This window comes from Cheilinus undulatus, linkage group 21 (assembly GCF_018320785.1).
Source record: "Cheilinus undulatus linkage group 21, ASM1832078v1, whole genome shotgun sequence".
Classification (NCBI taxonomy): Eukaryota; Metazoa; Chordata; class Actinopteri; order Labriformes; family Labridae; genus Cheilinus; species Cheilinus undulatus.
Window position 1 is genome coordinate 21,975,779 of NC_054885.1, and position 24,833 is coordinate 22,000,611.

The 24,833-nt window shown below is 39.7% G+C and overlaps 1 protein-coding gene across 1 annotated transcript; it reads right to left on the reverse strand.

Annotated features, from left to right (window-relative positions):
- Positions 1-412: 412 nt before the first annotated feature.
- On the reverse strand, positions 413-24,833 carry usp31 (ubiquitin specific peptidase 31). The gene is made up of 16 exons (XM_041777692.1): positions 23,654-24,833; positions 23,379-23,513; positions 22,905-22,999; positions 22,722-22,814; positions 22,082-22,217; positions 21,706-21,853; positions 21,442-21,622; positions 21,117-21,228; positions 20,847-20,941; positions 17,415-17,492; positions 12,774-12,903; positions 12,214-12,333; positions 9,167-9,392; positions 8,920-9,078; positions 8,130-8,282; positions 413-7,433 (listed from the first exon to the last, which is right to left on the reverse strand). Exons 1-16 carry the CDS (start codon positions 24,176-24,178, stop codon positions 5,953-5,955), a joined length of 3,867 nt encoding a protein of 1,288 aa, XP_041633626.1. The 5' UTR covers positions 24,179-24,833; the 3' UTR covers positions 413-5,952.

Consider the following 24,833-nt stretch of genomic DNA (forward strand, 5'->3'; position numbering starts at 1 on the left):
CCACACAGGATCTAAAGGGGATGAAAGGTAAATCTTCGAACATTAAGATGAAACAGTGTTTAAAACTGCCACAATGCAACTAGTGACTGAGAGAAATCAAAACTTTTGCCCGGCTATAAAAACAGTCTGCAGATCTGAAACAGACCTCATGTCCTGCAACCGCATGTTTGAAATGATAATAAAACTTCATGTGACTTAAATGTTACTTAAGTTTTTTTTATGATGCCTATAAACCACTAAATCAGAGGATCCACTTGTGGTATGGAATCAAGCAGAGGGAGAATTTGTTAGAGTAAGGCTCCCTCTAGTGTATGAACACAGCCACACAACACAAAATGCCATGAAACACCAAAATACTTGAAACAGAACTGTTGCAACGTTTTTAATCATTTTTCTTTTTAAACTTGCATGGGTAAAACAACAAAGTATATACACATTTGTCCTTTTAGAGAAATAAAAAAGAAACATAAAAAGTGCATACAGGATAATAAAAAAAAAAGAAATAAATTAACATAGAAGACTTTGACACAGTCAACGGAATTTATATGAAACTACTGAATGTCAAAACATCTTTGAAAACACGAAAGACAAAAGAGGCAAACGCTGGAATAAAGGCTTCCATGTAGAAAAATAAAAAAGAAATAAAAACATTAGGCCATTAGGCTATGCAGATGTCACCTTGTGAACCTCGTATAACATGGATTCAGTAAGACTCTTAATGAATGCAACATACAGTATTTTACAAAACACTTTACAAATGTTTGAGAAAATTATGAATTAAACATAAAAAAGTTCCAAGGGGAGGCATGCTAGTCAGTTAGCACTGTAGTGTAGCTTGAGAGATTGTAAATATGACTAATGACATTCATTCATTGTACAGCTTCTTGGTATCGTCAAAGAAAAATCTGCACTTTTAATATAATTATTTTGGCATAAGGCGTCTGAAACATCTTAGTTTGTAGTGTTAACGTGGAAAATATCCTGTAAGTCTCAGATTTATCTGCACTAAAACAAAGTGACAAGAAACTCTTTTGGGAAGAGTACATTAAAGCTCCAGTGAGGAGAAGGAATTTACATTTTTTAACAGCAAAGATTCACAGAAAGTGATGTTTGTCTGTTAAAGGAGAGCAGGAAAGATTATTAAAAAATAAGCAAATTACAACAGAAAACTTCGTCCACAGGGGGCACCAAAAGCAAAGGAATCTGTCTAAACTGCAGTTATTTTTGTTGGGTTTGAGTGGTTATTAAAACCCTGATTGAGTGGTAAAACGCCTGCATGGAAATGTTGAAGATAAGTTCTTAACTAAGTAGAGAGCTGAGCTTTCTTTGACTTCAAAAGTAAAAGAACTCGATGCAGAGTTATTTAATCTTAACTTCTGCAGCAGACCTGTACTCATGTAAATAATATTATATGAAACAAATAGTGGTGCCTTTAGTTTGCTAACAAATTGTTTTGAATTAAAAAAAAAAAAAAACATAAATGGTTAAAATAACTGATGTGGTATAAAAAAGTACCAACTGAACATTTACGTTTAATGCCATTTTGTCACTTGTAATATAAAACTACAAATGTACTATCCTTATTGCATTTAGCTGTACTTGATATATAGCATTTATTTATTTGCATTGCCTTTATTTTAGAGACCAACCACATCTTGGATGCAGCTGACAACATTTCAGCATGGGTTCACAAACTACAGAGAGTTAATGGAAAGCTTTTTCACAACATCCATCCATCCATACATACACATATGTGAGGCTATTAGGAACCACATATTATGACATTTAAAGTGTTGTCTGTGCTGGTGTAAATATTAAACATCTCATCCAAAAAAATTACAGTTACCTACCAAGTTTGGCAGGAGCACCCAGAGTGCACAGATCAGCTGATTTCAATCATAAAATAAGAAAAAATAATGCCAAACTTACACATTAAATGGTAAAATGCTGAAAGCAGAAATGGCATGTGATACATTTTAATAGAAGCATAAGTTAAGGTGAAGTTCTGTTAACTGTACAGATGAAATACTCTGTATTTAACAATGTCTAAATGTTGGAATGTGTGCAAAAATTAAGCAATGGAATATATGAGCCATGCTCTGCTTTTGATATTACACAGCCACACAGGCTTGCATAGTTAATGAAACACATGCATTTGAGTTTACATGCAATACTGCATTCCTTAATCTTTCTTAGCTCTGTACATTGAAAAAAGAAAACAGCTGTGACTGCAGTGAAGAAAGCAAGCAAGCAAAATCTATTCAGTATAGATGGTGATTCATTATCTTTGACTGTTTGCATTGATTTGACATCTTGTTTAAACAGGTTACTTATTTGGATTAATTGGACAAACATACACTTACACATCTCGCAATGAATACAGTACTTGTTTGGTCATCAATGAGTCAGCCATGTCGGATTTTTTTGTATGATTTAAAGTCTAATTGATGAATATCATAAACTGATTATTGTGCTACAATTAGCTTTGCCTAGGACTAGTCCACTAGTCCATGAGTGAGCAACTGAATGAACCATGTAATGTAGGCGATGTGCTTGCCATATATACAGCTGTTACGAATGAGTGAAACTAAAAATAAAGAAAAGGAGAGGAAATGGGCAGAATAAGACTTCTGTTATCTGTACATAAAAGTTTAGCTGTATACAAAGAGATGTTGTACAACTACTCTGACTCACACCTCCTACTGCTAGACTCCATTTAGGCTACATGACAGAAAAACGCCACTCTGAGTGGATGAAGAGACAAACATGTAATGCTCAAATGTGTGGACTTACCACTTTAGTGTAAATGCTGCATTTAAGACAGGCAAACAAGACAGTGAAAGCTGAAATGAGATAAAATTGTCCTGCTTTGATCCAAAGTGCCATGCATAGGTTCCTGATAGATAACAATGAAAGGTAGAAAAGAGCAGCTAAAGGAAAACCACCACTTTTTAAACAGCAGTATGTTATTTTTTATGGTCAGACAAGGCTTGAGCAGTAGAGCCATTTTTTTCTGTGTAATGTTGGGAGAGTCCTGCAGAGAGCTTACCAGCTCCTCCATGGGATAAGTAGGCAGTAGGGATGTCACAGTCCACTCAACCTGTACAGCTACATGTCACATAACTGAGACATGAGATCACAGTACTGATGTTAAACAAGACAAGTAATGAGCAGACAGCATTCTCAGCTGGTTAAAAAGCATATTGCGATATATATTTTTGGCACATTCAGATTCCCCTTATTTTTATTGCCAGATACTCTTACATCGCTACCAACTGCATGATATACTTTTTTTCTCCAAATGTGTGATGTTACTAAGAAGCATGCAGATAAAGTCATCCTAAGTTAGACTCAGGTTTTTACAGAAGCTACAAGTGGATAAGCATCAAAAGAATTTCTCTGTTTTCTTCATTCATGTAGTGATTTTAAAATGAGTTAAGTCAAGATCAACCTAAATTTACTTATTACCAGAGAGTGCAGAATAAATTTTACAGAAGCATGTCTGTCTAGAGCTTCTGCAATATTTTATGAGCTGTTATAAACATTTTCTCCTCTAAATGTCAGATTTCAGGCTCTGGTTTGACGTTCTGAAGAAAAAGGGGTTAAGAGTTTGCGTAACTTTACTTCAGACTAAAAAAACAACATAATTTATGTTTTGCTCTGTTCTTTTTTCTTTGGATATGTCGCTACTTGGATTGTCATTCATCATGCTTTCCACTAGAAAATGTGACAAAACTGGTTTTCCTTTTAGGTTCTGAAACGTGGGTTTGAAAGAAAGGCTGCTGATTTGCTCAAAGCCTTCTCTGGCCAATAAAACAACACATAACAAACTCGATTTATGGTGGTATTTCCTTTGAAAACCATCTGAGAAATGTACACCTGGTAGATGCTACAGAGAAACTGCTGAGAGAGAAAATGTTGAGAAGAAAAAACTTACTAATGTTTGGATTTAAAAGCATAACATTCACTCATTAAAAACAAACACTATGCTGGTATCTAATGTATGACTATAGCAGCTGTTAATAAAGCAGAATGATTTAAAACAAGACCAGCGAGCATCCTGACAGCTGCCTCTGCCTTGCCTACACCATGCAGAAAATCTGGCCTTTATAGTCATAATTGGACAACTTTAATAAATGTAGTCTAGGATTAGTTAAATGGCTCATTATTCTGAAGATATTCGCTTTCAGCCTGATGAAGAAAAAAATGGTTCTCCGATGAGGTACCACAGGTTTGGAGAAATGCTGCCAACAGGTTTGTGATTCAGTGAAGAGTGTGGTCACAGTTTTGAACAGTATTAATCAGCATTAGAAGTCATTGTAGAATTGTTGACAGAGGAGCATCGCTCAGTTACAGCACCAGGTGAAGTGAGAGGGCCTTTTTATTTTTAAAGACCCCTGAAACATTGAGATGAATGTACCCTTTTACCATTTCAAGTCTAAGGCCTGTTCACACCACTTTACAATAGGTCTAAAACCATGAACATATTCAAAATGACATAATTACATAGTTAAGTTAGTGTATATTTATATAGTTATGAATGTTCTGGCTAAAAGAAAAACTACTTTATCTATACAAAGTGCAAACCATACAACATTCCTACTCAGTGATGCATACAGTAGTAGACTACAATGTTGCCAAAGGCAATTACTTGTTTCCATGTACAGTATTGGAAGTACTGAAAGGCGCTTAAGATCATTTTTTTCTTGCTCATGGAAAAGAAAAGATGAGTTATATACCATATACTTTACCAATATCTGTACAGACACATCTATATAGATTTATGTATTTCTATTCTTTGATTTTAAAGGGTTTCATTCCAAAACTCCCCCCCCCCCCAAGAAAAAAGGAGTTAATCTTAATAAGCATTTGATAAAATACATTTCTATCCAAAAAGTACTATCATTTAAGAAAAATAAAGTTTAAAGTACTTGTAATAGTTTGTGTAGCGATTCTAATTCTCTCTTATTTTGACTCCTTTTCAGTTTTGGTCCAGGGCCTGCCATCACCACTGTAGTTCTGTTTGGTTAATGAGATTTACATCATCTTGTTTGTGTTTTCAGCAAAATATAAATCTACATGCTCACAAGACAAGGAATTATTTAGCTCTACATGTGGTCTATGCATTGTAGGATAAAAAGCTCTAATAATACCCCTTCAACTGAAGTGTAAGGAGAAGGGTTTCAAAATCAGATCGTAAGATTTACTTAAGACAATCAATGAAAATTACCACCAACGCTCAGCCATTATTATTTCGGAATGAAACTCTTCTACATGTGTGCGTTGGAGGAGCATAGTAGCTCAGTTACAGTATTTGTCCAGAGAAATCATTTTGATTTTAAAGTTTTGTTTCCATCATTGAGATTAAAATGCTTATGCAGACAGCCAGCTTTCTACAGCCCTGCTTATGTCACTGAATGTTTAAGATGCTGCATATTTAAGCAGACTAAACTCACTCTTTGAAGCGATGCAAACATCAGAAAAGCCTTTTTCTGAAGATAATGGGATTTCAAGATTCAAAAAAATAATTCTGTCAGCTGTCATATATTCCTCGAGTACACGCATCAAAGTGGTTGTGAATGCATATGGATGCTGATTAATCTTCCATGCCTGACAACTTCTGTGTCAAGCAATCACCCTGCCCCCCTATCAAAGTCTTTTTGTAATGCTCTAATCAGAAACAATCTGCATGTCTTTAAAACTAGTTTTGGCAGAAAACCAGGCAACTGTTTGGCACCTAAATATGACGATGATGTACAGGGCGGTCTATTTCACAGTTAAATAAAAAGAACTCAAAGCTGGCTGCCAATATTCAGAGCTCAAAGACTCCATGGCACAAAACTCTAACATCAAAATTGTCTCTTTACAAATACATGGGGTGCTCACTGAAACTTAGGCACAAAGAAAATAGCTGCATTATGTTCGATTCTCATTGTTACTAGCATGGATGTATCATTGAGGCCTCTGTGTTGTACGTGCAGGAGATTGCATGCTTGATGACAGCTTTTGGGATGATGCCATCCTTTCTAGAGGCTTCTTCCCATTTGTGGGAGACTTGAGACTTACTTCAGAAATGGAAGACTTGGATCTGCCGACGTTTAACAGAGTGCGGCTGAGGGAGCTGGGGGGCTTGGAAGACTCCTTTTTCTCTGATTTTGTCTCACTTGCACGAGTCTCTGGTGATGTCTTTGAAGACACTGCGTCTCCCATCTTTCCATCATCACCCAAGTCCTTGGCTTGTCCATTCTGCTTATTTGTCCTCTCTGAGGTCTTCTTGGCGAGTAAGGAACTTTTCCCTAAATCAGCCGACCGGCGGCTTTCCCTTTGTCGGAGGGCACTTTTGAAGAAAGACAACCCCTTTTCCTCAGTTTTGCTGCTACGTTGCAGGTCCCTGGTGGAGACGCTGGGGGAGCGCAGGCTGGTGACAGAAGAGCTGCTGCTGGAGCTCCTCACAAATCTCCTCTCTGTGCGGTTGCTCTCTCCACTTTTTGACAGCGAAGAGCGAGCGATCGAGCCCCTGAGACTGTCCACCAGGGGGCTTGTGTGCATAGAATCTCTGCTGTAGCTCCTCTCAACCATCTTTTTCCGACTGCTTGCCGTCGTTTTGTCAGCAACGCTGGGGTTCTTTTTTGTAGTTGGCGAGGGAGACGCTGAAGACTGAGGTGTGGAGCGGACACACTGCTTATGTTGTGGTGTCGCCTCCAGAGGTTTAGCTGTCTCCTTTGTTTTGGAGGGGGTTCCACTGGGTGTACTTGGGCTTTTCTTGGCATTTACACTCTTTTCTCTGGTATTGCTGACCTTTTTGCCTTTCACAGGTGTACCGGAAGACATCTCAGAGCTGGAGGTCTTTTGGGTTGAGCACAAACGTTTTTTGGAAGCTTTTTCTTGCTCCACTTTGCTAGAACTCTTTGTGGAGCTTTCCGCCTTTGAAGAAAATCCACCAATGCTGCTCTTGCGCTTCTGTTCTTTGGAGGGAGTACCTTGGGATGGTAGAATGTTTTGGTCTATAGCTGTGATCTGGTTGTTGTTTTCTGTAGCCTCATTTTTGGCGCTCCTCTTGTCCACTGGAGTGGGAGCCCTGCAGTACATCATGTCCAAGAACCTTTTACTGTTGTCTGGCTCACTGAAGTTGCTCTCCATCATGGACAGGGGGGTCCTGCTGCCAAAGTAGCGTTCATGTCTGCTGTAGCTGCCGAAACAGGACGTGGACACTTTATCATCACAGGCTTCGCCAATCCTTTCCAGAGGAGGAGAACATCGGGAGTCGAGGGAGAACCGGGAGGGAGAGTTGGATCTCATCTGCAGCTTTGCAGAGAGAGACCAGGAAGGTTTTATTCCGCTGTCGCTGAAGGCTAAAGGACTCGCAATGGATGACCTGGAGGACAAGCTCTGACGCTGAATACTCCTCACAAATGGCCGGACAGAAAATCCTCCTGAAAACAGGCAAATATTTTACAAATAAATCTTATTTTTGCACATTCAGCAGCTACGTTTTAATGGTAGTGAGAAAAAAAATCCTAACTTGCCTGTCTGGATACATTTAATGAGTAAGAGAACAAATACTTGGATTTATTTGTTGCTGTATGTATAATTTTGAAAGTATGAGCCATTATGAGATCTGTGAAAATTGCAGTTGCAACTTTCCAACATATTTGGGAAGAACTCTAAGCTTGTATTTTGCATGGTTTAACAGATCCTGCATTTATATTAACCACAAGCAGCAGCCAGAGCCAACATCTGTGTTATGTGAGGTTTCCCACAGCTCAGGGCAGCGTCAAAACTGGTTTTCTTCTATTTCAAAGTCAGATGTGACACATAATAAGTAACTCCATCTTTGTATTAATCTCCCTTTTTCAAGGTCTATAGAATCATTTCAGTGATGACTTTAAAAGCTTTAACTGGGAGCATTCAACTGATGATTTGCTGCATAAGTTTACTATATTACTGGTTAAAAAGTGAAGCCGCATGTGACGAAGACATCACTTTTGCATCAGCTAACTTTAAATTCAACATCCTTCTCCAAACTTCTGAAACTCTCTACGTTACGAATATGACAGCTACAGGGCATGTGTGTAAAATGAAAATATACCAGGCAGCAGAAAACCACAACATGATAAATTAGGTCTCACCATCATCTTCACTGCGTTCTCCTGGAAACTCCACGGACTCAGCGAGGGATGCCAGAGATGTCCGTCTAGATGAGGCTCCAGAGGCCAAACTAGCAGGCCGACTGCCAGGTAACCTGTTGATCCAGTGGTCACACAGGGAGGAACTAGTGGAGCCTGAGAAAAATGGCAGAAAAACCAACTGTGTAAAAAAGTATAGAGCATAGTTCTGAATTCATGAAACAAATATAAAGATAAATGATGTGTGCATGCAAATTAAATTCATACAAGTGTACTATGAGTATGCTTCATAACATAGGGTTTATTTGACATTATACTTAATACTTTTAAGACCTTTTCCAAGACCCTCTCACTATATTCTAAGACCCCAGCTTTAATTTCTATCCGCCTACATTGGTGACACAGTTATGTGCATGTTTTGAGCAGACTGTAAGAGAAAAATGTAACATCACAGTCAAGAAAATGCAATGAGTATTTGATTTTGTAAAATGCAAATTAACGCTTTCTTTGAGATGTTAGCAGTACTAACTTTTACAGACTATGTGTTGCTAGTATTACACTTGGCAAAAGCCTCACTGCAAGGCTCCTTTGTGTTTGTGAAAATCCTACAAAATGTTAAAAAGTATCAGCTAAACTCTCATGTCCAATATCTTCTCCCCCAACCACTAGAGGTGTTAGAAATTACTAATACACTGAAATGTATCAAGATATTTTGTGGTGAAATACTGTATTGATATTTTATTAATCAATAATTAACTTTGTTTGTGCAGTAGTTTTGTGGTGTCATACTGACCAGCAACAGAACTATTGGCAGACCAGGAGGGAATGGCTGTCCTCCGCTGGTAGAATAGTATGTAGGCCGTCTGCTGACACACATCATCATCAGCTATTGGTGAAACCTCGCTGTCATCAAAGCAGTACCACTGACCATCGATGGAGTTCTTACAGTAAGCTGTCAGAGTGAAGAAAAGAGAAGAATGGATCAAAATGGGCAATGAAAACACACAAACTCTGACTATCACAAATGTTTGTAGCGTTACCAGTGTAATGGCCTCCATGCATGTTCCCATGGTGGTTGCACACAGCATACAGGTCGTACAGGTAGTCGTCAGGGTTTCGACCGAGGCCGTATGGTCGTCTCCATGGTGACCAATGAGAAGGTAAGCTCCAGCTGCTCTGGCTTCTTTTCACCACATGAGGTGCCATGTCCATGCCCATCAGTGGGAACCTTACCATGTTTTGCATCTTCACTCTGCGGTCACCCTCCTGAACACAAAACAATAAATTAACTGATGAGCATCACTGGAATGCCACTTATCTATGAACTACAACCATTAAGATGCTTGGTAGGATTAAAGATTTGTTCTTTGGAAAGGACATACCAGCTACAACCATTACTTAAGACTAACTTAACTGCTCTCTCTTCAAATTCAGAGTACTCTGGTTTTCTTTAGAAATTATGAAGGGATGTCACTCAACTCAGGATACAATTAGAGATGTTCCAAAACCCTTTCTTTCCGTCCTGATGTCGATACTGATATCAGATCATTGGGTTCTATTAACCAGGGGTTACTGGGCGTCAGTGGGTAAGTAGTCTTGAGGTAACTGCACATCGCACATTAGAGATGTTCCAATACCATTTTTTTCTTTCCTGATACGATTCTTATACAAGAGCAGTGGCTATCAGCTAATAAAGAGTACCAATCCAATTCTGTTGTAATCTTTCAAGAGCGACTGTACCCTTCAGTGAACTCAGAACATGGTTCAACAAATAGAATCACAATGTAAAGCCTCTCTGTGACACATACAGTTGTATTCCTTACAATTATTGTGAGTTTTACTGGTAAATATTAAAACAACAGTGACACTGAGGTCATCATCACAGGCTCTCTCTCTCTCTCCATTATGCTCATGAATTGAACAAACTCTAAACACAACATGTTAGATGATACTGGCATCATACTGCAACTTTATCACAATTTCCTACAATTTGGCAAATTTTTTTAGAAAAGAAATGTCATTGATGTTAACGCTCTGAGACCTTAGCTATTTTTAAAAGGCTAGTAAAACATAAACCCTGTGGTGCACAGTCAAGCCCTAAACTTTATTATACTATAGTGCTATTTCACAGCCTCTCTGTGTCTCTTTCTCTATTATGAGTCATTCAGGCCCTCTACTACAGTTTCAGTTTCTGCGCTGTTCAGCAAAGCATAATGGAACAGCCTGCCATTGGTTGTTAAGCCGGGTGTACACTGTGCAATTTTCCTGCGATTCAGCCATGAATTTGGAGTCGTGCTAATCTCAGTCGGATCGGGTGTCGTTTCTCGTGCTGTGTACAGGGGCATACAACGACCGACCACAGCCCATTGCACGACCATACGATTTGAATAAACAACTTTGGGGGATTGTTTTCCTCTGTAAACTTTAAGACAACGTCCTAAATTACCATGACAATGGCTAGAATTACTTTCTGATGCACCCCCCGTTATGATAAAGGAAATAGATGAGCAGGAAATATTCCTATCTACAGACCTGTAGCTGACACAGAGGGGATGATGTTTGTGTGTGTGGGATAGAGAGAGAGGTAGCGGGAGAGGAAGAGAGAGAGAGAGAGAGAGGGAGAGATAGAGGAGGGAGAGAGGGAAAATGAATGGAGACACTTCTCCCTGAGATGTGAGACTTTTTAAAAAGGAAACTACGTGGGTTTCTGTCACAGTCCGTCCCCACCTCAGTCACACAGTATGAGCACTCAGGTTGTGCGCGATGGTCGTAAGTCGTAAACGATTCAGTCACACAGTGTGAGTTGACATTCTACCATGACCGTCGTACGGTTGAAATCGCACAGTGTACACCCAGCTTTACAGCCCATCACAATGCATTCTGGGATACAACCAGACAATATGGCAACAGCATTAGACGCTAACTGCAGGAACAATCAAAATATAGATTAGAAAAGGATAAAAAGACGTTAAATATCAGAGTTACTGGGGTGGATTTAATCTTTAAAGACCCCGGAAAGTCAGCCAAGGTCCAGGCTTGCTAGAAAATGTTCTGTAGGAGCTAAGAAGGTCTGGATAGCATCATTAGAGGACACAACACAGGGCTTTCAGAGGAAAAAACAAGCAAGTGGCTACAATTTATGGTTCAAGGGTTCTCTAAGTTTGAATAACACGTGTCTCTTCTTTTCATATACAATGACACCGGGCTCAGAGGGGCAATTACAGCGGATTTAGTTACTGAAAATCTCTAGTTAGTTCAGTTTTTTAAAAAGAGGCACTGATTTCACAGAGATACAATTTTAAATACTTATTTTGATTTCACAGGGTTTGAAAACAAATGCCAATTAAAAAAAAATCATGCATGCACAAAGGAGAATTTAAAGCACTTAAGTACAGATAGCTTTTAAAGGGCTGTGCCACCTTTTTATTCACATTCATGAGCCGTTTCAACTGTCTTTAACTAATTAATCATCAGCCAAATCCTTAAAACATGAATGCACACAGTCATCTCTCTGGTTCTGGCACTCTTTTGAAGCAAGCAGGGTCCCAATCCCACTTCCTGCTGTGTGATATTAATGTGTTTTGGTGTCTTGCGCTTCCTAGCATCATGTCTCACGCTGAGTCATGTTAATTGTGCTATTTAAGTTGTTCATCAGTGTCCTGCAATATCTACATGCTTTGTGCTTCCCATGTTCTATTTACCTTGCGTCTACACTCTCTCTATGAGACAAAACCCACTTTCAACTTCAAAATCGTCACTTGCTTAATTGTGTAATTCTTTTCTACAGGACACAGCACTCTACACTTGTTAAAATAGAGTACTGTAATGCATATTTTGTCTTAATTATTCAAATTGTTCATATTTGTTGTGACTTTTAATCACGTTGTGAGGTATTGTGACATCCCATTTTTTTAATACAGGTGCCTACACACAGTCTCTGTTGTTAAAGGCCAAAGACTTAAGTTTGAAAAGTCTTGTTTAAGCTATCAGCAGACAACAGTGTAAAAAAATAAGATGAAGTAAATACAACAACTTTAAACAACCTCAAAGGAAAAACCTTGACCAGGGTTTGTTGGAGCTGATGTACCTGTCTGAACCTCTTGAGATGCAGTATGAGCACATCCGGAAGCGTCCACAGGCTGAGCTTGATGCGGCCTTGCTGCAGCTGCTTGCAGTGGGGACAGCGCCAGGCATCGTCTGGAGCCAGCTAAAATACACACGCACACGAAATCACACATACAGCCGGGGCAGCAGCCATCAAGGACAAGCCTCAACCACATCGCTTAGAAAAGGGGCCTTGCATGGGAAGAGGCTCTGAACCGTCTCTCCCTTTTCTTTATTCTACTCCAGAGAAATCACATGCAAGTCAAACCACAGTGCTCATGTCGGTCTGTGCTGAGAATTTTCTAGTTTATTCCAAACATAGCATGAGGAGGGAAACTCAGAGTGAAACACACAGAGGGAAAGGCCTTTTGAACTTGAGGGGAAGAATAATAAACCAGTGGGGAGGAGACAAATGTGAGGTTCCACTTAAAATATACTGACCACCGCCATATTCCAAGGCAGCGCTATGATTTATTTTCCAATGTCAAACTACTGACAGAGCAGAAATGGTCTCTGTGAATGTGTATTAATTCAAACTGTTACCTGCTCCTCCTTGGTGTAGAGGTGGAAGCACTGAGCGAGTGTGCAGGCCTGTGGCTGATGATGTTGTTCTCTGTGCAGATACACACTCTCAGCATCAGGAATGTACTCCTCCTCCGTGTGCCCAAATAGACTGTGGGAACATGAGGCAAAGTGTTTCATTCAGGCAACATGAAAGTAATGTGAGGATCAGGAGATCAAGAGGGAATGTTTATCAAATCAAATTTTAAGAACATTCTCACAAACACTTGAAAACCACAAGACAGTAAGAAAAAAAAAATGTAAAACGAGTTTCAGACTTAAAATGTTCTTTCTCGTGTACAAAAATCTGTCATCAGCTTGTTGTGACTTCCATTAGACCAGGATAGCGTGTGTATGCTCAACAACACAGTAATTAGTGTAAGTGAGGGAATAAGAGCAGACATGCCATGGACTGTGTGGGCAGAACTTCAGACTGGTGTTTACACAGCTAAAAACGATAACCTTTTCATTTAAGCACATTTGTAAGTAGATTAGGCATTTTTTTATGCTGAAGAGACCCCAGGTAGTTTGGGAACCAAGGAGTTAGTTTGATGTAGACAAGAGCATAGCTCTTGTAAACTTTGATGAGCTGCTTAACTTGACATTCTTCAGAACTCCTGTATAATAAAAAAACAATGAAATGTTTTCTTGTCTTCAAAACTGAGCTCTAACAGCTACATTTCTGTGACAGCAGGAAAATGTTGCTCTATATCCTGTCACATTAGTTAAAGCAGAGGTTGCCTAAATGCCCCATAATTTGATACTTTTTGTTCCTTTTGTAATACTTTTTAATACCACTTGCATTTAAGCATCATAATATCTGTTATTTTTAGGTTTGAGAGTACTACGAAGTGTAAAAGTTACAGGAAAAACACTGATATGCAGTCACATTGTCAACCCAAAGCTGCTAAAAATGACAGAGAGGGCAGTGGGGGCCAATCAACATTAAGATTAAAAGAGAGAGGAGGCAACTCATTACAAACAGAGCAGTGATATAGAGGGGGAAAAGGGTTTATTTCTGATTGCTTCACAGTGGTTTCCCTCTACAGAGCTTAGACACTCATCAAACTCTCTGCACAGCATGCAAGATGGTTCAGTATTTTGTTTGATTGCTGCCAAAGTGGCACTCCTCCCTGTCTGCTGTGTGTCTCCTGTCTGCTGTCGCAAACTGCACCACAAACTGTTCAATTCACCGGTCAGTAAGACATCCTTCTAGCACCTGATTAAAATGCACACATTAATGTTCATTTCTGGTTTAAATAGAGTGCTGAGAATAGAGAAAAAATACAGTTGCAAGAAAAAGTATATGAACCCTTTGGGATTTCTTGGATTTCTGCATAAATTGGTCATCAAATGTGTTCTGATCTTCATCTAAGTCACAACAATAGACAAACACAGTCTGCTTAAACTAATACCACAAAAAAATGATATGTTTTCATATTTTTATTGAACAAAACATGTAAACATTCACACTGCAGGGTGGAAAAAGTATGTGAACCCCTAGGCTGATGACTGGTTGACCCTCCTTTGGCAGCAATAACCTCAACCAAACATTTCCTGTAGTTGCAGATCAGACCTGCACAACGGTCAGGAGGAATTTTGGACCATTCCTCTTTACAAAACTGTTTTAGTTCAGCAATATTCTTGGGATGTCTGGTGTGAATCGCTCTCTTGAGGTCATGCCACAGCATCTCAATCGGGTTGAAGTCAGGACTGTGACTGGGCCACTCCAGAAGATGTATTTTCTTCTGTTGAAGCCATTCTGTCATTGATTTACTTCTATGCTTTGGGTCGTTGTCCTGTTGCATCACTCATCCTCTGTTGAGCTTCAGTTGGTGGACAGATGGTCTTAAGTTTTCCTGCAAAATGTCTTGATAAACTTGGGAATTCATTTTTCCGTCAATGACAGCAACCCATCCAGGCCCTGAGGCAGCAAAGCATTCCCAAACCATGATGACCCCTCCACCATATTTCACAGTTGGGATGAGGTTTTGATGTTGGTGTGCTGTGCCTTTTTTTCTCCACACATAGCGTTGTGTGGTCCTTCCAAACAACTCAATTTTGATTTCATCTGTCCACAGAATATTTTGCCAGTAGTGCTGTGGAACATCCAGGTGCTCTTTTGCAAACTTCAAACATGCAGCAATGTTTTTTTTTTTTGGACAGCAGTGGCTTCCTCCGTGGTGTCCTCCCATGAACTCCATTCTTGTTTAATGTTTTACTTATTGTAGATTTGTCAACACAAATGTTAGCATGTGCCAGAGATTTCTCAAAGTCTTTAGCTGACACTCTAGGATCCTTCTTCACCTCATTGAGCATTCTGCGCTGTGCTGTGGCAGTCATCTTTACAGGACGACCACGCCTAGGGAGAGTAGCAACAGTGCTGAACCTTCTCCATTTGTAGACAGTCTGTCTTACCATGAACACATGAACATCAAGGCTTTTAGAGATACTTTTGTAACCCTTTCCAGCTTCATGTAAGTCTACAATTCTTGTTCGTTGGTCTTCTGAGAGATCTTTTGTGTGAGGCATGGTTCACATCAGGCAATGCTTCTTGAGAACAATTCAAAACTGGTGTGTGTTTTATATAGGGCAGGGCAGCTTTAACCAACACATCCAAGCTCATCACATTAATTGGACTCCAGGTTGGCTGACTCCTGGCTCCAATTAGCTCTTGGAAAATCATTAGCCTAGGGGTTCACATACTTTTTCCATCCTGCAGTGTGAATGTTTACATGTTTTGTTCAATAAAAACATGAAAACATATCATTTTTGTGCAGTATTAGTTTAAGCAGACTGTGTTTGTCTATTGTTGTGACTTAGATGAAGATCAGAACACATTTGATGACCAATTTATGCAGAAATCCAAGAAATCCCAAAGGGTTCACATACTTTTTCTTGCAACTGTATATCCTGGTCCTTTTGTTTCCTTTAAGGGATTGATGATAGCAACACAACACCACACAAACACAAACACTAGCTCTCATGAATTTGTACACTGAAGAAAAAAAGAAAGAGAAAACAACTACTCAGACTCATTCTAATCTGTATGTTGGAAATCAAAAATAACTAAATCAACCAGTTTTGGGTGCCAGGATGTTGTTTCTGTTGCTGTGGTATCAAAGCAGATGTCAGTAGGTTTTTTTTTTTTTTCACTAGAACTGTATCTAAGTCCTAAAATCTCACTCCATGGCTTTAAACAGGGATGTGGGTTCGGGACCTCACTGACCATTTAATACAGACTGACCAATACATCATTTAGCCAAATTATGAGACCACCATGTTCCTTTACAGATATATCAGCTCTGCATATGTTTTTGTTAACTAAAATTAGTGTTATCTTATTGGTTGCCCAGCAGAGTGCTCTGAGTCTGACTCCATAATTAACAATACTCTCTATATCGTCTGCATCAAGCCAAACATCAAAAATGTGCACATGAAATACAACCTAACATATTCTTAAATAAGGTTATTTCTCTTTAAAAAAAACTCATCTGAAGACTTCTACATTGCAATATTTATGCAAATGCAATCAGTGAAAAATTCAAGTAAGAAGGAAAAACCTTTATCATAATCATATCAAAATCTTTTAATTTTTACCCCAAATCTAAATTATATCATCCTTGACCAGTTAGCTTTTTGCACTTTAGGATCATAAAATTGGCATGTCTTCATGCATGGTATAGCTGTTAATTTGCTATTGGCTATTTTAAGGGCATGCTCACAGTATCCTTCTGTATTGTGCCCAAGCATGTTTGACCCCTGAAGTCCAGTTTGTTTGACTAGTGTGACTGCTCTAGCTTGGTACTTTTCCTCTTCCAACTTCCTTGCCAGTTGGAAGAGGTGTGCTTCAGGAAGGTATGCACCATTGAGATGACAACTGATTTGGCCGTTCCTATTGAGAATAATTTTAAACAATGGCAAAGGCCTGTATCTAACCAAAACAACTCATTAGTAAGTCCACAAAGTGAGTGAAGTTACTGCAGTGTTGTTTAGGTATTTCTCAGCCATTGCAGGCGCTGAGACGACACTTCTCATGAACTGTGTGTATCATACTTTAACGTTTAGAGGTATCCATGCTAAGTTCTGGGGCAATGTGAGAACAGAGTAGTGGGTGACTAGGGAAGGGGGAACAATCGTGCCCCAGCACAGTGTGGGGCAGCTGGGCCTGATGTGAGTGTGCCCTAAGCTGGCAGAGCCCTGAGCACACAGAGTCCACACCATATCTCTTTAAAGGTAGACTCTGACCCTCTGCCCTATAGTCCATTTATGCATCTCTTCTGCTGTCCTTACAAATTATAAGAAAAACCTCATAGCTGATTCAATAATCTCAATTCTTGCTCACATAAAAATACAACTATTCAAACATCAAATGGCTTATAAAGTAAGGCAAGGTAGTAAAGTGAGAGGCTCCAACTGTTCATCTGAATAAATACTTTGATCATATTGATGCTTTTCAGTGTCTGCCCAACAAACAGTTTTCCAGCTGCTTAGCTTAATAGTTTCGATAAAAAGTTGACAGTGAGGACAAAATATAAGAGAAAATATACATCACAGCATGTTTTTTCATGGCTGCAGATAAATAAGCACAGAACATTAGCAACTATTGTCTTTTTCACTTACTAGTCCTTGGTCTCTTTGTCCCACTCCACCACTATCTTCACATGTGGGGGCCCTCCTTGTCCACAAGACTTATATGCTCTGTAATGCAAAGGATAATAGTAAGAAACAATGAATTACATCTATGCAAACAGAATTTCATTCATGCCGCAGCAGAGCTGAGGGAAATGCTTTTACTCACAAAGTAAAGTGCTTCCTTATCAATGTGCACCATAAAAATATTTTTAAAAAGGTCAGTGTGAAGGACTGATCTTTAGACAAATGGTTGGTAAAACATAACCTTTAAGGATACATTTTTAAAAATCACCAAAAGCAGGTGTAAACGTTGAAACATATTCCTGCTGTAGTAGGGCTACAGAGCAGTACAGAGATCAGAGACAATAATTAAAAAAATTCTGGCTATTCATCAGAAGCAGAAATGGCAGTTAAAGCCCTGATGAAGCCTCTGAAGCAACATCGTTGTGACTTGTTTTACTGTTGCACTCTTGTGTAGGTGATAAGCCAAACGTGTTTAACTGGCATTTTAAATAACAGTCACAATCATGTTTGGACATGTCACCTCAGGAGGCCTGTGAGAGGACAACAGCTGAGGAGACATGTATGTAATGACAAGTAGGAAGGATGTGACTAATGTTACTTTGACCTCACCCCAAAAACTGTGTGAGTTTTTCCACATGCAGAGGTTGAAAGTTAAACTAATATGATCTCCCCAGAAAATTTAAGCTCATCATCAATTTCAATATTATTTTGGGCTGCAGGAAGAACCAAAATTGTGATGCAGTTTCTTTTGTGATCAATATAGAAATCTGAAAAGAAAAAGAAAATCAGACCAGTTCATCTTAGTGTTTCTATTTACCATTGAGGGGTGTATTTCTGAACACTCTTGGTCTCTTTTCTGCCAAAAAAAACTGTTCCTTGTTACATTTCTATCTGATCTCTCTGACAGCAGCTCTAACACAGGAGTGAACAGCGGTGTCTTTCTTCACAGCTTTACAAATACAAGTGTGTTGCAATTGTATTTCTTGTCCCCAACCCTTTCTTACTCTGCTAAAATGTAGCACATGTTGATTAGTCCAGTTCTGTAACAGTGACCTTTAAAGACTAAAGCTCAGCATCTTGCTTTGCCTGTGACTCACAACACTCAGCAGGATATTTGCTGGAGGAGTAGTCTCTACAGTAAACACTGTGGACAGATCTGCCCTGTTAACAGTCCAGATATGTGGCCACAGCGTTAACCAGAGCTGGACAAGGTACTGCAGACAACAGCAACACACAAACTGAAACGCTGCCTCGTAACTCAGTGTCTGCCTCGGGCATCCAGCTGACATGCAGTCATGTGACACACAGACTCTGCATGCACAGCTGTCAGTTTGCTCTGTGATCAGTCAAAGGGCTGCACTGTTATAACATCAGACAGACTTTTCTCGAAGATTAACCACTGAAGATGAAGATATGGTGAGGGTTTGTTTTGCATTTAAAGCCAAAAAAGCTGACATGTTTTAGATCACATGCTTGCCATCACACATCCTGAAATCTAATCATTTCACATGCACACCTTTCATATGCATTCACCAATATGCAAAGAGGTTTAATTAGAAGCATTTCCCCCTTTAGACTTAAGGCCACCTACAGAAAGACAATCCAAATCTCTGTACCTCCATAAACCTAGGGGCTTTTCTGTGAAACTGCACAGAATTTTAACATTTACTAATCTTCATTTCTCAGCCTCCGTAGCAGAAAGAGGCACAAAACAAAAACCACTAGGAAGCTTAAACTCTTGGCTTTAACTGTATGATGCATTTGCCCTTAAGTTCATAAACATTTTTAAAAATCATCAACAAACAGCAAAAAAGGAAAACAAATTAAAAATTAAAAAAAAAAAATCAAAAATATAAAACATTTGAAAGCTTAGACACTGGAGTACAGAAGTTAAAGTTGTTTAATCGTCTGTTATATCTTAATACTATAACTGGCGGCGTGTCTGTGTGTCTGTCTCAATGAGCACACCACACCACTGCTCCAATTGTCCTTGATGCCTCTCAGAAGACTTATTAGGTGTTCTGGTTCAAAACTGGTGCCATGAAAAAAATCAAAAAGATGTACAGATTTTCAATAAATTCCAAAATCGTTGCCCCTTTAGCTTTAGTTTGCCCCCCTCCCTGTCCCCCATTACATGCCATTACATCACTTCTACTGTATAACACGTGAGCTCACTCTGCTGTAGTGCCGAAAAGGAGACGGCCTTGGCTTTCAAACATATACAATAAAAGACACAAACTACACTGGCCTCATGACTCTGGTTTTACTTTATAACTGAGAGAAAATAAAAGCTGGAAAATAACTAGACTCTGAAACACCCACAAGGAAAACTATTTGGCACAATTGCATGTGATATACACCTGCTCCATGATCCCTGATCCTCCTTTAAAGCACTTCTCCATGCTCATATCAAACAAGATAACACCACATATTGCCACACATTGGTGTTAGAAATCACGGTTTATTTGCTGTTGTTTGTCGTTTGTAGTTGGTGGTGCTGCGTAAACATGTTTGAATATGACCCTTTGTTAAAGCTCGACAATAAAGTTAGCAGTCTAAAAACTTTGTAAATAAGTCAAAAGGCACAGCTCTAATGCTCCCCTATTGTGTTGTAGGTCAGTCACCGCAAATACGCACCAGTGTGCAGAGATGCTGAGCCATTATGCAGCCATTTGTGGGAGAAAAAAAAAACTTTCCATGCAAATTGGTCTTTTTACACTAAGCATCTAATTGTGAGGTTGGTAACAGCACCCCTGGTCCCTCCTTCTAGCCCTTTCCAGCAGAGGGCTGTCAAAATGAGTGGTCTGCTGTTGCTAGTCTATTTTTATATTGCTGCCAGTGTTAGAAATCTGTATGCAACTCTTACCGGGAGCCAGACATTTTTCCCAAGCCAAGAGTCAAAGGTAGCACATTTTAGTTTGATTTGATGCACAATGCTGATGTGCTTTGAGATTATGTTCCCTCTTGCTGAAGTATTTTTGTGTCCCAATGGGATGACCAAATCATGTAATGTCACAGAGTCTGAAGAGTCAATGGCAGTATCATTCTTGTGATGTTACCATCTTTTCTGCGTGAAAGCTCACTGCTTCAGTGAATCATGCTGCAATTCATCTGTAATGGCTCATTAAACCAGTGAGTTCATCCTCAATAAGACTTTGCATCCATCTTGACGGTAGAGGCTCACCAGTCTTTCCTCCATTCTAAAAGGTATATACATGCAAAAATCACATCTGTGTCTAAATAGTTTGGAGTGTCTGTATAAAACTGTATAAATAAACAACACTGACAGGCATTATGTCAGGAGATTTGCCTGAGCATGTGCACAATCTGCAAAGCTCTCTGACTGTAAGAGTTTAATCTCCACAATCAGACATTGAATGAAACAGCAGAACTGACCTATCCACAGTGGGATGACACAGTGGTCTCTCATTCTGAGGAAGGAGGTAGGTGATACCAACAACGCCAACCACTCGAAGACTGAAAGGTCCAACCTGCACAGAGACACCACTGTCAGTTGTTCTGTGAGATCAGTACATGTGGATTACTAACAAGTGGTCATGAGAACAGATCAGGAATGCCACCAAAAATGTCACTTCTTTTAGTTCACAAAATATACATATATGTAAGCTTATATTTAAAATGTTTGATCTTCATCCTTTTTCCTACCTGAATGTAGACGCCAGGCCTGAGCAGATGACGCATTTTCTCCAGGATTTCCTTCTGCAGAGCATCCCAGGTCACAGTGCGCTCCATATACAGTACAAAAGGAAGTCCAAACCTAAAGCAATGTGTGACATATGTAGCTTTTAATAACTGTTTTGAATTTCTTCGAAAAACTCTCAACAACACATATAGTCTCTAAACCCCTTTTGTTTTGAATACTGTCTATATCTTGTGTGACAACAATATCCTATTGTTAAAACTGACAGGGATTTAAAATGAGCAAAAACAAGTCAGCATTACAGGAAATCAAATAGTGTGATTGTTGTACCTCTTCCCCTGGTGGCCAGTACAAGCTCTATTACACACCAGAAGGATCATTTTTTCTGGCCCCAGGTTTTTATTGGGGGATGCAGTTAAGGGGGTCATGGCCCCCTGCATAAAAGATGGAGTCCTGCTGATTTCTGCCCCATACTTCAAGTTGTTATGATTCAAGTTTGCCAGAAGACTTCCTGTGAGAGATTAAAAAAACAAGTCTCTGAAAGTTCATTTCATTAATTTCATGTCAAACCGAACAGAAATGTACAAAATGTACCTCTTTTTGTGCGTATGTTTTCCAGTTTGAAGGTCTCTGGTGTCTCAAAGGCAAAGATGGAATCACTTTCTTGAATGATGTCAAGATCATCGTCATCATCACAAAATGAGCGATGAAAACCGTCATAGTACATTTCAGTCAACACAAACTGAAAAAGAGAAAAAAAAATGTTTAGATTTGTGTAGTTGTGTCAATTTTATTTTGGTGCTTTCATGTTTTTCTTCTCAAACTAAGCCTGCTTAAAATACATTCAAGGTCCATGACAAACAAGCGGTGACAGGCAGAAGTGGCTTCAGGAACACTGAGCTAACACTGTGTGACTGTAACGTAGCCTCACTGTGTCAGACCCTGAACTGATAAGAGACAGGAATAGCACCTGGTCCATGGGGATCTTTGTCTCACGTGACACAGCATCTCTGAGGCGATAGACCGTGCTGTTGAGGGGAACAGCAACTCCGATCCTCATACAGTGAGAGTACTTCCCCTGGTAGACCACTGTCACATATAAGGGCCTAGGAAAACAAAAACACAAATAAAACCCCACTCTACAATGCAAGAATGGATAGTCCTATTAACAGCTATAGTTTGCATTAGTGTGAAGCTTATTTCACCCTTATTCATACTCTTTGGTCATTCTTCTCTGAAAACACCCTGAGCATGCTGTTGTTTTGATTCAAATTTTCAAAGTGAAGTTCTTCCTACACCTGTTTCCCACGCCCCCCTGCACCCCCCTCCCCTCAAACTCACTCCTTACACACCAGGCTACATTCTTTCTTTTGTGATTTTTTTGCTTCAGGTTCTCATAAACTTGTCAACAAGCAACCATTGAACTTTCAAAAAGAGGCGACATACCTTTTTTGACTAGAGGGAGAACAACATTACAGAAATGTACGCTTTCAAATCCTTTTAAATGAGCTGATTTACTGTAGTTACAGGTTGCAACTTCTGAATAAACACAGTTAAACAGAACAAATTAGTCATGAAGGAGTATGAAAGTCTGCAAAGTGTGCACTCACCGTGTGTGTGGCAGTGGGATTGGTAAAGAGATGCAGAGGAAGGGATCGAACGTATTGCTTTGCTTTTGGCAATGTGGACAGGTGAGAGAGGACCTGTGAGGAGGAAACATGGATTGTCTTCAGAAAGCAGAGCTAATGTGACCAAATCTGGGGGAAAAATACCTCATTTGGAAAAAAGCATACCTGTACTGTGCTTGAAACAGTTCCTGTACAAATGACCCAGCAGAGAGAGGGGGAGAGGGGCCCTCTAAGCTTTGGTCATCTTCTTCAATGGGTGGCTGAACAAACACAAACAGTTTATTAGTATGATTAACACATCATTAAATAATACCAGTTTATCAGGGTCTAAAACCTATTATAAAAGGCCTCATATACTTCTATTGTTATTGACTGGTGCAAAGAAACAAGACCAGACAGGCCTTGTTTAGCCGGACTGTGAATGAAGCTTGTTAATAAGTTAAAGAAAGTGTGAAAGCACAAATTGAACACATGAGAGTTACAATGCAATGTAACAAAACAGCCTCACAATAAATAAAGGAAAAAGTGTATGGCTGAGTAGTTAGAAATTCACCTTTATTTAAATCACATTAATTTGGCATTCCTGAATGACCCAGCAAACTTTGCACATTTAAAAAAACACACATCCTATAGATTCACCTTTATAGCAGGTCTGCAACTTGGGTTGGTTGTGTTGAGGTCCTCGTGTACTCTGTCCAGCAGCCACAGAAGAAACTCTTGAGCATCGTGCTGAGCATGCCCTTTAAACTGGGTGGCATTTTTTGACACAGCATTCTGCAACAAGAGTACAACAAATGTGACAACACAAAATCAGCCAATTTCCATCTTAAATGACAGATCATCAACATCCATTTCATGCAAAATATACTTTTCTACAAATTGCACAAGTAGAATCTGTAAATGCGAAGATTTACCTTGAAATCTCTGCTATGCTGAGGGGTATACTCAAACGTCCACAGAGCCCGCACTAGTCCTGACAGCTGCTCTGTAACCTCTCCTTTCCCCAGAGAAGCCCTCTTCTGCAAATGTACCCCATTTGTCTTTGGTTTGTCCTCATCCAGATCCTCATCTTTGTAGTGCTCCAAGACGAGATACTCAGCAAAGAGTTCAGTGTTACTGAGGCACTGCAGAATCGCATTCATGAAGCAGGTATTCCCGTGGTTTTTGAGACCTGACACTCCAGGAACTCTCTCCCCCGACAGGAAACCTCCCAGGTCCCCATCATCCATCTGCACATCTTTGCTTCCAGATTTAAAACTGGAGAAGCCTCCATCATCTTTGTCCTCCTCCGTTTGCACTTCAGATCCAAAGTGGGATAAAGCCGTGAGTGTCCTCAGGACTCTGCTCATAAAACTACCCACGGAGCGCACAGAGCCTCGCCTGAACAGCTTTTTGCTGAAGCTCGACTTCTTGTCCTTGGTTGCGGCTTTGCAAGACATGACTTCACTCTCACAGCCGTACAACTCAGACAGATGTGTTGTGAAGTGGCAGAGGCAGCTCCCTGGCTACTATTTGCTGCTCCATTTTTAAAAATGTAGAAAGCACAAACGCCATGTAGTTATCAAACCTTTCACAGACAGCTTCATGTTTATTAGCTCACCTTAGCTGGTAGTAGCATTTTACTGTCTTCTGAGAGATCAGATTTAACTTGACTGCTCTCTTAATGTAAGCCTATCGTCTGTAACAACCTTGCCTGAAATAATGGTCATGACCACTTATGTAATGAGCGTAAAAGTAAAACAAAAGCATAGCTGGAGTCGATTGTTCCAGTCTGCAACTTGCTCCACAGTTACCTTGTTTATGCGGTTTACAGTCCCGCTGCAATGAATCAACGTCGGTTATGCTGAGAGCGAAGACAGCAGTATCAGCTAATTGTAGCTAACGCTAGCGCTAGCTACAATAACAACAAGAGCAACAGACACAGCAACAGTCTTTTTCTGCCGAGCTTTCCTCGTACAGCAGATACTGGTAGTCCGCCATGGTTTGCAGGTGAAAGCAGCGAAGGTAAACAGTATGCCCGGAATTTAAGAACCTCACAGTTGTTAAATAATTGGAGCCTCGTTCAGGCTAAGCTACCAAAAGCAAAATCGTTTT